We start from the raw sequence: 13409 nt of genomic DNA, 5'->3' as shown, positions 1-13409 counted from the left end.
GAAAATCCTTAAGTCTTATTTGTGGGGCCCTTTCCTGGCTTCGTGACTTTGAAGAGAAGAAACATCAAGAGGAGGCACGTTTCCTTAAAACTGGAACTGCCCCCTCCAGTGATGGGAAGGACCAGCCCCCATGTATTTCATCCTCACGTCAAGAGACTCCAGACACCCTGGGGCCTACTGGAGAACCTGACTGGGTTACTCAGTTTGTGCAGAAGAAAGAAGAGAGGGATCTGGTGGACCGACTAAAGGTGAGATCGAGGGTAAAAGAAGTGGGAGTGATCTAGGAAACAGCACTTCAGTGATTATTTTGGGTTGATTCCTAGATGTAGATATGCGTCTTTTGGCTTTGCAATGCCTCTTAGTTCTCCTGACAGCTTTGTTGAGTTAATGGTGTTGCACCCTTGCTGTCCTTTTTTGTTGTTAATCCTCACCTAGGGATATTTTTACCATTGCTTTTCAAGGAGGGTGGAGAGAGAGAAACATCAATGTGCAAGAGACTCTTACATCAATCGATTGTCTCCTCACACATGCTGCCCTGACCAAGGGCGCACAGTGAACACACAACCCAGGTACATGCTCTTGACTGTGACTCTTTGGTGTATGGGCTGGCGCTCTAACCACTGAGAAACATTGGCCAGGGCCTTGCTATCTTTTTAAAGCTGATGTCAACAGACCTTCTCTAGATAAGGGGTTGGCAGGTCCCATTCATTACCCACCTGGGAAAGGAACCTATCTCACTGTTGCCATTGGCAACATGGTTTCATGGCTGCAAACTCAATAAGGAATGCATTTTATTGTGAGAGTATGTGGCTTTGGGAGGGGGTATACAGACTTCCTGCGGTGCACAGCGAGGCGTGGACCTGGCGAGGCTCCGCGTCTGGTGATTGGTGCTGCCAGGGGAGGAGAACTGCCTTGTGTGAAGAGGCACTCAGCTGAGCAGCCCAGACTCTGTAAGAAAGGCTGGGTTTGGGCTTCCTGCAGGAGTCTCCTTTATGGTTTCTTTCCTCTTCAGAAGGAGCAGATGAGGAGGAAGAAGCGAGAAGAACGCCTCCAGCAGCTCCGTCACAATACACAGCTCAAGTATGCAGCCAAGCGTGAGGTGAGTGTCATCTCCCGGGGTGGCTGCTTGGGGCCTCGAGGTGTACCTCCTTTGGGTGAGTGGCCAGGTCTTCAGGTTCCTCTCCCTGACCCCTGCTCCCTAAGTCCTTATGACCCAGTGGATGGGAACTTGAGCCGAGGTAGTGAAAACTAGGATATTGATGCCAGTAAAGCAGCAAGGCCCAAGTTAATGGCGTGTGTGTGTGTGTGTTATCCTTGGGGATGGTCACACTGAGGCTGATTCTGTCGAAGGTGGGGGCATCAGTACTGAGGTTATCTTTCCCCTCCTGCACTGCTCCTGTACAGAGACAGGAAGAAGAAGAGACAGAGCGTCTCCTCCGTCTCAGCAGGGACATACTAGCAGCAGGAACAGAGGCTGAGCCCCTGGAGCAGCTGGCATCTGGGGAGGAGGAGCTGGTCCTCTCAGAGTACGAGAGTGATGAGGAGAAAAGAGCCCCTAACGGGTAAGATAGCACTTCTGCTCCACCCACCACCTTGCTGGGCCCACATGGGAGGCTGCTCCTTCCTTGTGCCAAGAAAGAAGCAGGCTTCCTTGTCACTCTTTGGGCCTCTGAAGGGATGGAATGCTAGCAACTGCCTCTTCTCTCAGACAGGCTCCTCCTTAGGGTGCGTAAGTGATAATGGCAGTGATAGTCAGCCCTCTCTCTCTGCCGGGCACTGGCTGCACGTCTGTTAATGCCTTTATTCTCGCATCAGTATTTGTGTCTTCCCATTACACCTGAGGGAGCTGTGGCCCAGCCAGGTGTGATGCCTTGGCCAAGGCCACAAGGCCAGGTAGCCGGGAGCTGAGACTTAAACCCGATCACCCAGCTCTAGATCTCAGACTCTTAAGTACCAAACTGCATTGGGTTCAGGTGCTTACCCACACCACCATCTTGGTTCCTGTGACCTGTAATTTAAATCCAGGCCTTTCAGACAAAGCTGACTGACAGTTCTTTATTGACGAAGGAACTAACACTGTAACTAACTCCTTTTCTAATAGCCCAAGGCAATGAGCATTTCTGCTTTTTAAAAAAACTGAATTTCAAGGTGAACAAAAACAAAAAAATCCATCTGATGTCCTCACCTTATATACAAAGTAGAGTATAACTGAAAAAGGATTTTGTGTTTTCTAAGAAGCTTAGACTAATAACGTTGACTAAACAACCAGCCAAGTCATGCAGGTTGACGTACAGTCCCCAGTGCTGATGGGCTACTCATTCATTCCCAGAAAGGGCAGACTTCGTTTATTCACACATCCAGCCTTGCACTGAGATCCTGCTGAGTCTGTGCACTATGTGGCATATGATTTATTTAGTTAGTTTTTTAATTTAAGGGTTTTTTTTTAAATTCTGAGGGAGAAGAGATTGATATGGTCATGAGTGACAGCATCTTTTATCCCCTCACCTGGTCAATTGGGGCTTCACTTAGGAAATGTGCATGGAGTTGCTGCTGTTTGCAGGCTGTGGGGGTGCTCCGTAGAAACAAGACACACCCAGATCCGCCTGTGGACAGGATAGGGTGATTGAGGAGACAGAAGAAGAAATGGTTTTTGAAAGAGATGAATATCACAGGGACCATGGCAGTGTGTTACAGGGCAGGCAACCCTGCCAGGGGAAATTGAGGAACGCTGCCCAGAGCAGGTAATGTTTATGAGAAGGTCTTGAAGTTGACTAGCAGTTGGCTAGGTAAAGGGAAGAAGTGAGGGAGAGAGCATTCCTGGCACAGAGCACAGCATGCCCAAGCTCTGATAGAGTGGTAGAATCAAGTTCTCTCGGTGAATTGAGAGAAGTCCCATTTGCTGGAGGTTAGACAGTGAGAGGAGAGTAGCCTTGGATGACAAACATTGACCTAGGGTCTTGGGAATACCATGTCCTTTCTCTCTCTGTCATCTCCTGAGTGGCAGTGGGAGGATGGCCTTGGTGCTAGCCTGGGGCGTCTCCCTGACCAAGAGCACAGGCGACCACCTGCTGCTTTGGTGGAACTTCACTGCTGGGATGTGTCCGTCTCCTAGCTCAGAGCTCAATCTTCAGTTTGGTTCTTTGTTGTTTAGGTCTAGGGCTGATCGCTGGCTTGTGGTAAGATGTTCAGTAAGTGTGTTTCTAGTTGGCCTGCGTTTGCTGAGAAGAATGTTTTCCTGTGTTTTGTTTTTCTCTCAGATTAGATGAGGATGAGGATGACCTGGAGGAAGAACATGTAACTAAGGTAAGATGCCATGTCCTAAGCTTTGTGCTGTGATTGGCCTGGAGTCCAGGGAAAATGCGAGGGTCCCTCCTGTAGGTGAGGAGCCTCCAGCCCACTGACTCCATCTCCCCAGACCCAAACCTGGTCTGTAGGTGCTCACCTGGCAAGCTGGTCTGGGTACCTGGGGAGACATCTCGTGGGAGTGATGCCTTGGCTCATGTGCCGCAGGACATGGGAGAACAGCCATTCTGGGCCAAGGACCCTGGGTCTCTCTCTGCATTAGGAGTTGGGGAAGGCCAGGGCAAGTCAGAGTGAGAGTTCTTTGTCCTTTGGATGTTCTGATGGCATGCTTGCATGGAGAGCTATGAGGCATATGTGGTGCCAACACTTCACAAATTTAAATCATTTGGTTTCATTCATGTAATACCTTTGTTTTCTCTGTTGAAACTAGGACCCCCCCTCCCCTTTCTCTTTTTTCCTCTCCTCTCTGCCTGCTTTACTGCCAGCCCCACCCTCCATGCCCTTGGGAGGTGTGTGTGGAACAGCCCCTCATGACTCCCCAGAACCTTAGGGACCTTTTCCATGTCAAGAGTCACCACTCAGGGAAATACTTTTCCTAAGGTGGCCAAGCCCTCCATAACAGTTGGATTAGGGGCTGAGCATGACAGATGGGAGGAGTCCCATCTTGTGGGCATTCTCTTGAACTTTAGGAGTTGAGGGTGAAGTGGGGAACCGTGGTATTTCGCTAAGATCTTCTCTGGGACAGTTACCTTGCTGTAGGTTTGTATATTTGTGACCCCTTTCCCCATTCCCTCAGCCCATCACCCATGGCATTCCTTGATGTGCAGAGAATACTTGAGAATGTTATACCGCCTTTGAAATCCCCTGCTTTTCCTCGGCGCAGATTTATTACTGCAGTCGGACCCACTCCCAGCTGGCCCAGTTTGTGCACGAGGTACAGAAGAGCCCCTTTGGCAAGGACACCCGGCTCGTCTCCCTGGGCTCTCGGCAGGTAGGCAGAGGCAGGGCGCCTCAGCCCTGGTGCCCTCTACTCCCTTCCCTGTGCCTTCGTCTTCCTCTTGCAGGCAGGCTGAGGAGGGGAGGATCACCCCTCTCGGGCCTTGCTGACCCTTGGAAGGAAATGGGGGAGGGCTGGTCTGCGAGGCCCTGGTGGGCTGCTGTGCATCATGTAGCAGCACCATTTCTTTACCTCTTGCTCCTCTGTCTCATAGAATCTCTGTATAAACCAAGAAGTGAAAAACCTGGGTTCTGTGCAGCTGATTAACGACCGCTGTATGGAGCTGCAGAGGAGCAGACACGGTAGCCACCTGCACCCTTGAGCTAAAGGAGCAGCCTCTAGGACCATCCTTTGGCCTCGGGCAGCTGGGACTGAGGCGCGGGAGGGGCAGGGGCCAGCACAATATAGACAGTATCTTAGTGGAAGTGATGGTTCTTCCTAAAGAGCCTCTCCTTGGGAGAAGGTGTATTTGCTTTCTGGGTCAGAGTTAATTCCGAAATCCGGGTTTTGAACACAGAGTAAAGTACCAGAGTGTTATGATGAGACCAGAATAAATAGTTCACATAAGGGTTTTGTAGACATGACCTTACTGGCCTGCTCCTGGCCACAGGACCGTTACTGTTCTTTCTGCCTTTGCCCCTGTGCTGCCACCCACAGAGAGCAAGAGCAGAGCTGAGGACCAGGAACCCAAGAGGAAAAGGCAGGCACCCCAGGCTGCCTGTCCCTTCTACAGCCATAGGCACTTGCAGCTCCTCCAGGACCAGGTGCTGCTGGAGGTGAAGGACATCGAGCAGCTGGTGGCCCTGGGGAAGGAGGCTGGGGCCTGTCCCTATTATGGGAGCCGGTTTGCCATTCCAGCTGCCCAGGTGAAGACCGCAGAGGGTTGGGCGGTGGCTCTTGGCTTTAACTGCAGCCTAGGCCATGAGGGAATTCCTTCTCCTCTTAGTTTGGGAAGATGTCACTGGCCATGGTTGGACTGACCGACATACTGCACACCGATGACACGTAACCCACTCTCCTAGGGCACAGGGGCACAGGATGCCCCAGGTCCCTTGGTGGCTGTTCTGCAGGCACTGTGGCATTATGGGGGGTCAGGCCCAGGAGAAGGTGTGCATTCCTAGTTGAAACTGCAGTGAGAGATGCCAGGGCAGACACCGGGAGGAATGGGAGCTACAGAACATAAATCTATTTCCAAATGGCCGTTCAGAGTGACTGTCCTGACTGTGCACTTACTGCACCATTTGAGAGGACTTTTCTAGACTGGGCATATGGAGTATTACTTAAACAGAAAAGCTGCCAATTTAACAGGTCAAAAATTATACTGTTATTTGGTTGTTATGATTTAACATTTCTTGCTATTTCCTTCATTTGAGTGACTTTTGGAAATAGGATATTATTTGTGGAGAATTCCATATAATCAAGAAAAGGTTAAAATCGATTTTAAAAGATGCATGGAACTAACTGTGTTAGTAATAATTTCATGTGGCAGTAATTGCTCATCAGTCTATTTCCCTGGACTGCGTGTGTGGTCCTTGGAGCAATGCAGAAGTGCTCCCAGCACTTTCATGTCCTTCCCAGGATCTGCCACAGCGAGGGTCAGCGCTGTAGACACTGTGTGCCAATGCCGTAAAATGTCCTGAAATTCTTATAATCTTGACTCTCTAAGGCACTTTTCACCTCATTTTTGCTTTTATGGTATCCCATTGAGCTAGCTAAGGCAGGTACTTTCCATATTCTACACCTGGGAACCGTGGGGTCCAGAAAGGTTAAGTGGTTTATCTGTTTTCTCACAGCAGGTGAGTAATGGAACCATATTAAAACTTGGGTCTTAAGTTTCCAGTTTTCTGAATTTTCACTTTGTTTATCAGTATTCTTATAACTGGAAAATCGTCATAACACCAAAGCCACTAAAAAATGTACAGAATGTTTTTATTTTTGTCACCCCAACCCCACTTCTTAACCCTGTTTTGACAGTTTATCAAGCCCATTTTGCAGATGAGGAAAATGAGGCTCATGGACCCCAGAATCACACAGATAGGAAGTGACAGCTCCTGGACGAGAGCCCTGGGCTGCCTTCTGCTATGCTGGTGGTTTTCACCGTTTTTTGAGGAAATTTAGGTGCCTCAGGGCTACCTTGGGGGCATGGACAAGGCTAAGCAACCGGGGTTCCCCTCCCCATAACCCCACTCTTGGTTCAATCAGAAGTCAGATCAGCTTCACTTTTGCTTCATATATTTGATGTTACACATAAAACTTTTGAGCAAAGAGTCTCTTGTTAAAAGCACATTACGATGCCATCCTTTCTCTACACCTGTTCTGGGCAGGAAATGAAACTGTTCACACCAGGAACTTAGAGCGGGCTGGTGACCCTGCTCTAGGAGGGAGTCCCGCCCCACTCATGTGGCCCCATCTCCGCCCAGGTGGTGGTGCTGCCCTACCAGATGCTGCTGCACACGGCCACCCGGCAGGCCACGGGGATCCGGCTGCAGGGCCAGGTAGTGATCATCGATGAGGCACACAACCTGATTGACACCATCACAGGCATCCACAGTACGGAGGTCAGTGGATCCCAGGTAGGTCAGCCTCTCCCTACCCGGAGCCAGGGTTTATCATGGGACAAAGGAACATTTCTCTAACTGCCTGGACCCGGGATTCCTCCAGAAATGGCACTCGGTAGTGGTGCACTCCGGCTAGGCGGCAGCCTCATGAGAGGTGACTGCCTTCCAGCAGGTTTCAGAACTGGGGTCTAGCTCAGGCAGAGGAACTGGTGCCTTGGTCTTCACTGGCCTGTGTGGTCCTGAGTCCCTCCAGCCCAGGATGCTATTAACCACTCCATGATCCAGGGTAATGGCTTGAGAGAAGTAGGGTCCTCGTGTAGTTAGATGTCATTATTATTGATATTGCTTTGAGAGGATTTAACCCCTTCCCCAACAATTTTTTTGTTAAAAACGTTTCTTTTTCAGACTAATTTTTTTATTTTGGTTCTATATAGTATTTTTGATGCTGGTTATGAAAACAGTTTGTAACTCGTCTTCCTATAAACCATATTTTTTTACCATATTTTCTTAGTATACTCGTCGACGACTGAAAAAGAACATTTTGTGAAAACGAGTATACACGTTTCTGCCGGGGAAGGGGTTAACTGAAGAATGCTCAAGATTTCTGAAAGCTACTATGTATTTATTTCCTATTATGTGCCATGCACTGTAGGAGTTACCTCTGATGTTCACGTCTAGTCTACATTGGGCTGGTATTCCTATTTAACATTGAGAACTCAGAGAGTCAGAGAGGTTTAAGCAGTACCTAAGGTCACAAAGCTAGTAAGTGGGAAACTGGGATTTGACCACTGGTTTCTGACCCTGAAACCCACACGACATTCCACCACCTCTACTGACTAATGCATGGGTTGATCTTAGGCCAGGACATGATGGTTACCTTGAACCATCACTCTTAGTAGGCAACACGTCTTTTCCCAGCCCAGTAAAAACTAGCAGGAAGCTTCATTACGGAAAATTCAGCCTCTTGCTTTTTCCCTGGCACAAAGTGGCCACTGCAGCAGAACCTGCCTTCCTTCCCCTCTCTCAGGTCCCACCAGCCCATGGGCCTTTAAAACCCACACCTTTAGTCTGTAACCAGCCCCACTCTCCTCACCCTGATTGCCTCCTGTGTGTCCTGGGCTGGCATTTTCTAACCACAATCTAGACAATTGGCACAGCCCTATGCCACTTGCCCAGACCCTAGTCTGCCTTCATGCCCATTTCTTCTCTCCTTAGCTCTGCCAGGCACATTCCCAGTTGCTCCAGTACATGGAACGATACAGGTGAGACACCACCTCCAGAGGGGAAGGGAAAATCCTGCTCAGCCTCAGCACCCCAAGCCAGCCTCTAGAGGAGGCACTTAGGTTGGCATCTCTGTGGGGTGGGATAGCGTGCTGCTGTCTCCTGTGTGTGTGCACCCACATAGGCCAGGGGTGCTCAGGACACAGCACCTGGCTTTGAAGGCCTTGGGCCACAGCTGGCCTATTTTTCTGGGGGAATATTTGTAACTTGTGACCCAGTTTGAAAGACACCAGCCAGAAGGGCCTCCGCTTGGGGCACTTAGGAGGGAAGGTGCTGTTGGAGTAACCCACTTGCTGTCTGTTGATTTGTCCTCAGGAAGCGTTTGAAGGCCAAGAACCTGATGTACATCAAACAGATCCTGTACCTGTTGGAGAAATTTGTGACTGTGCTGGGTGGTAAGGAGCCCCGCAACCCCTAACTCCATCATGCTCTGCTCACCAGACTCGGCTCCCTGGACGCTGTCAGGACATCTAACTTAGATCTTTTTTAGGACCCTGATTTATTTCACCATTCTGAGGTAGTAATAGCACTACAGTACAAGTGAAAGCCGTTTTACATGATAGAGGGCTCCTGTGAGGATGGCAGCATGGGTGTGTTGACCCTCAGTGACACGAGTGAATGAAGCTAGAGCCTCTGGTTGCTGAGCTCAGTGAGAGGAACTAGAATCCACTGGCTCCAGGTCCCGTGCACCTTTCCAGCATTCTGTGTAGCAGCCCTGTCCTTTCCCGGGGACCCTTTTGAAGGCTTTCATGAAAGCAGAAGTCCAGGACGCCATCGTGGTGGTTCTGAGGGAATTTTGTCTCATGTTTGGTGTTCTTGGCTTCCATCTCTGCCTTGCCTCTGTCACCAAGCAGCTGGGTGTGTCCTGTTGGCACGTGCCTAAACTGGGGTGGCTACTCTGTCCCTGCCTCCTTAGAGGAGGTGTGAAAAGAATGAAACCACCAGGCTTTGGGCTCCATATCACATGTGTGTGGGTCAGACTTTGAGGCTTCCTAGAACATCTGTTCTCAGTGGGGGGGTTTATGGGCATTAAAACTATCAAAAAGCCGGTTCACAGACAAATGTTCTTATTCGACTAGTATACTGTGGAGTGTGAGAGGATGGGGCCAGAGGACCACCATCTTGACCTGTTTGAATTCTCTTTTAGGGAACATTAAGCAAAATCCCAATACACAGAGCCTCTCACAGACAGGTAAGAAGATGGCCCTCATGGGCCCAGGGCTGGTCTGAGCCAGTTCTGAGCTTCCCTCTGAGACCCCAACACCATGGTCCTCAGAGCAGGACCCCAAGGCTTGTTTGTTTACCCTTAGGGACAGAGCTGAAGACCATCAATGACTTTCTCTTTCAGAGCCAGATCGACAACATCAACCTGTTTAAGGTAGAGGTTTTACTGGTTCATGTTAGCTCATCAGATCTTATCCTTACCCCCACCTGTGGGCAGAACACTGTTAACACTGTGGAAGGAATAAAAAGGAAATTCCTTCAGTCCTCAGTCAGTCCAGAGGGCTGAGAATCTACAGCACAGACATGCCATTAACCCTGAAAAAAAAAAAATAGAAAAGTATTGTAACAAAAGAGGATCCTGGACCTAGGGTTGAAGGGTCAGAGAGATTAGGGGGAGATTAGATTAATAAGCACAACTAGAGATGCCCTGGCGCTCTGTTTTACTCCATCTTTCTTGGGGCACGGTCTTTCCCTGGCTGCTGGGTAGAGCTGGAAGTTAATTTTGTGAGTGTGATCCTGCTGTTGGGCTGAGGTGAGTGAGGTCATAGCTGGGCCACTCTGCTTGACCTTTCTCTCGTCTTTCCACTCCAGCCATAGTTTATTGCAGCCTCACATCGTTGCTTGCTCCAGGCCTACATATCGGTTGCTCTCCCCAGGGGCCAGGAGGGGAGGGGCGGGGTACTGCCACTGCTACTAGACTCACAACCTTGTGATTCTAGTTTACTAACAGAAACGGAGCAGTTACTGTGTTTGAGGCAGTGCACCAGGCTGTGACTGTAGAGTAGGGTGTGCCCTCTCCATTCTAGAGCAAAGGAAGCCGAGGCTCAGCGAGGTCACCATAGGAGGACGCCACGCACAGGCCACACGAAAATGGTGCGTGCCGAGCCAGTGTGCCAGCCCAGCCGCACAGACTCAAGTCCCTGCTTTCTCTCCATCGGGCCTTTCCTTTTCAAACCAGCTGCCCTGACTGTTTTGGTCATGGTTACTGCCATCACCCCCTCAGACAGGCTGGCAATCCTGTCATCTTTGAGTCCTTTCTCCCATTGCGTCTCACATCCAAACTGTGGCCAGGCCCCATAGCCTGGAATAGCTGTTGAATTTACCCCACCTTTTCATTTCCACAGCTACACCTTCAGTGCAGTCTTTTCCTTTGCCTTCTTTTTGGTCTTCTTGATTTCATTCTGTCTCCCTTCTAATAACTTTTACAAACTATAGTCTAGTGAATATTAACTGAAAGATACCATTCTTATGAGAATTCTTTAAAGGCTCCATAGTCATCATCTTGCATTCCAGCCTACACGCCAACCTAACTGCACTCCAGGTGTCCCTTGAACAAGTCCCAGGCTTTACCTCCTTTATGCCTTTGCTCATAGGGTTTTTTTTTAAGACTAACTCTTAATCCTCCAAGGTCTAGCTTAGGTGCCATCATGGTGAAGGAAAGCAGAGGGACACAGCCATCACCCAGGACCTTTAGGAGGGGTGGAGCCATGCAGACTTGTGAAGGCTGTGCCTGAGGCCTAGCAGAGGCCCTCTCGTGGGAGAGCACTGTGTGGTGTGGGGACAGTGTGGGTGGAGTGACCTCAGAAAGGAGGGTGACATGGTTGGCCTCAGGAGGCTTTGGGCTCCTCGGGAGGTGGTGGTGACTGATGCTCCCGGGGTTTTGGAGAGTTGTTATCTGTTTAACCACTTACCGTATTTGCCGGCGTATAAGACGATTTTTTGGCCCTGAAAAATATGCCTCCAAGTGGGGGGTCGTCTTATACGCCAGGTACACTTCAGATAGACGGCCCATAGTGCTGGCCCCGTGCCATAGTGGCCTCCCGATGCCCGCCCACTTCATGCCACATACCGTTCAGGCAGCAGCAGCGCTGCTGGGTGTATGCTCGGCTGTTATGCGATTGTGCTGTTATGCGATTTTACCACGCTCGCAAAATCGCACACCGCCAACCATATACCCAGTATGGTATCGCGATTCGCGATTTTGCGCTATCATGGTGCCTGTTAGAATGTTGGAGAGCTCGCACTTGCGCACTACTGAGGTCCCAGGGAGATGCTGATGCAAGGGTGGACCAGACTGCTATAGTGACAGGGCGGGCAAACAGGGAGCAGGGACCAATCAAATCCGGCTTTGTATACAGCCAACAGCCACCCACAATACTGCCCCATTGTACAGTACAGCACAGAAAATGTCGACCAGTCAAACCCCTATCATCCCTATCATGGCACCAAGATGTCGTTGATGAACTTTTAATATCAGATGATGCAGAGGAGTTTGAAGGCTTTTAAGGTGAAACTGTCACGCCAGCAAACGTGCTAGGGACTTGCCCGGCACTTGCTCTCTCCCTCTCTTTGTTATCTTACTTCTATCATTGACAGTCCCTCTAGGGTGTGGGCTGCTTGCCTGTGTTCCTGAGCAGCATCTACGGTACCAGTCTATAGAGTGTGTTTTCTTTAGTGGATTACCGGTATGTTTACCGGTAATAAACTTGCCCTGTTTTATGTATATGTTTGATTACATACAGCCTTGTGACAGTTTTCCTGCAGGTCATAAGCACTTGAATATAAATGAAAATGTTAAAATCAAATCGGATATTGTTTTACCTTTTATTTAGTGTGTGGAAGGTGTGCGGAAGAGGGGGTAGTCTTATACGGCGAGTATATACCAAACTCTGTATTTTGAGTGGAAATGTTAGGGGGTCGTCTTATACGCCCAGTCGTCTTATACGCCGGCAAATACGGTAATCATCCTGGTTAAGTTTTCCATGTACCTACAGCGGGTTTGGTTTTGCAGGTGCAGCGCTACTGTGAAAAGAGCATGGTCAGCAGAAAGGTACGGCTGCCCTTCCTTGGGGCCTGAGTGGGGTCCAGCTGCACCCCTGCTTGCTGCCTTCACAGAGCCTCTCTCTCCTGTCCTGTGGAAACTCAGGCACCTTCATCTCTATTGTCCTCACTGGGGAGCATCCTTACCGGGTTGGGGAGGGGCTGCCAAGATGCCTGGTTTTGGGGTGGCGGGAGGGTGGGCCCTGGTTGAGATGCAGATGAGAGGTGGAAGCCTCTTGTCCACCCTAGCCTCCCTCTCTGCTGCCCTCATTTGTCTCTGTTGCTCTTATTCCTGCTTAGCTCTTTGGCTTCACAGAAAGGTATGGGGCAGTCCTCGCACCCCCCAGGGAGCAGCCCAGACTGACAGGGTTCCAGCACTTCCTACAGAGCCTGCAGCCCGGGGTGACAGAGTGTGAGTCAGGTGGTAGGGGCTGGGCTGCGGACCCTGGGCAGGAATGTTCCTCACACGTGGACTCTCCCCAGAAAACCCCGTTAGTCCAACTGCAAGGAGGCTCTCTGCTCTCGCCTGTGGTCCAAGACTCTCTCCCTTCCACTCTGTGCAGCTCCCACAGCCCCTGTGGAAGAGGGGGAGGCCAGGGTGCCTCGACCTGCTTCCCCACTGATGCACATCGAAGGCTTCCTTGAAGCTCTCACCACTGCCAACCATGACGGCAGGGTCATGCTGAGCCGCCAAGGTATTCCGAGGGGGAGCTGGAGGCCAAGAGCATGAGAGGGGCCTTTACTTCCGTCCCAGCACCTCCCGGGGTCAGGACAAAGAAACGTGGTGATGTCAGCCTCCTGTGACCTGGGCAGGCAGTGGGGGTAGTGAGGAGGGATGCAGGTGTTTAGGATGGTTGGTTGTCTCAGGCAAGGATGTGAGAGGAGCCGTGTAGCCTAGTGGTTAAGGCAACATGGGCTTTAGCTTGAGCCTTGGTTCCATCACCTACAAGGTGTGTGTCTTGGACCAGTTTCTTTGTCTCTGAGCCTCATTTTCCTCATGCGAAAAGGGAACTAATAGTACTCTCCCTCACGGTTGTCCTACAGATTAAGTAGGATTTGATTTAAAGAGAAAGTGATTATCTCTCATGCCTCTTACATGGACCCCTTTGCCTCGGAGGATAGAAGTGTTTCTTGGGTCTGTACCTGCCCCCTTCCCATGTAGCTCTTTTCTTTGTCTTTTTATCAGGCAGCCTCAGTCAGAGCAGCTTGAAATTCTTGCTGCTGAA

The 13409-nt window shown here is 50.2% G+C and overlaps 1 protein-coding gene across 1 annotated transcript in view; it reads left to right on the top strand.

The window, feature by feature from the left end:
• Positions 1 to 13409, top strand: part of DDX11 (DEAD/H-box helicase 11) — a 45283-nt gene that overhangs the window by 23901 nt on the left and 7973 nt on the right. The window contains exons 4-19 of the mRNA XM_015568834.1: positions 1 to 248; positions 1013 to 1099; positions 1405 to 1562; positions 3258 to 3303; positions 4187 to 4294; positions 4515 to 4602; positions 4958 to 5166; positions 6721 to 6873; positions 8074 to 8120; positions 8455 to 8534; positions 9287 to 9331; positions 9450 to 9517; positions 12155 to 12193; positions 12484 to 12595; positions 12747 to 12878; positions 13370 to 13407. Of these exons, the coding sequence (XP_015424320.1) occupies positions 1 to 248; positions 1013 to 1099; positions 1405 to 1562; positions 3258 to 3303; positions 4187 to 4294; positions 4515 to 4602; positions 4958 to 5166; positions 6721 to 6873; positions 8074 to 8120; positions 8455 to 8534; positions 9287 to 9331; positions 9450 to 9517; positions 12155 to 12193; positions 12484 to 12595; positions 12747 to 12878; positions 13370 to 13407 (1658 nt within the window). The remainder of the gene's footprint in view (positions 249 to 1012; positions 1100 to 1404; positions 1563 to 3257; positions 3304 to 4186; positions 4295 to 4514; positions 4603 to 4957; positions 5167 to 6720; positions 6874 to 8073; positions 8121 to 8454; positions 8535 to 9286; positions 9332 to 9449; positions 9518 to 12154; positions 12194 to 12483; positions 12596 to 12746; positions 12879 to 13369; positions 13408 to 13409) is intronic.

The sequence above is a fragment of the Myotis davidii genome, unplaced genomic scaffold (genome assembly GCF_000327345.1).
Source record: "Myotis davidii unplaced genomic scaffold, ASM32734v1 scaffold944, whole genome shotgun sequence".
Lineage (NCBI taxonomy): Eukaryota > Metazoa > Chordata > Mammalia > Chiroptera > Vespertilionidae > Myotis > Myotis davidii.
This window is presented reverse-complemented; position numbering and strand designations above follow the sequence as displayed.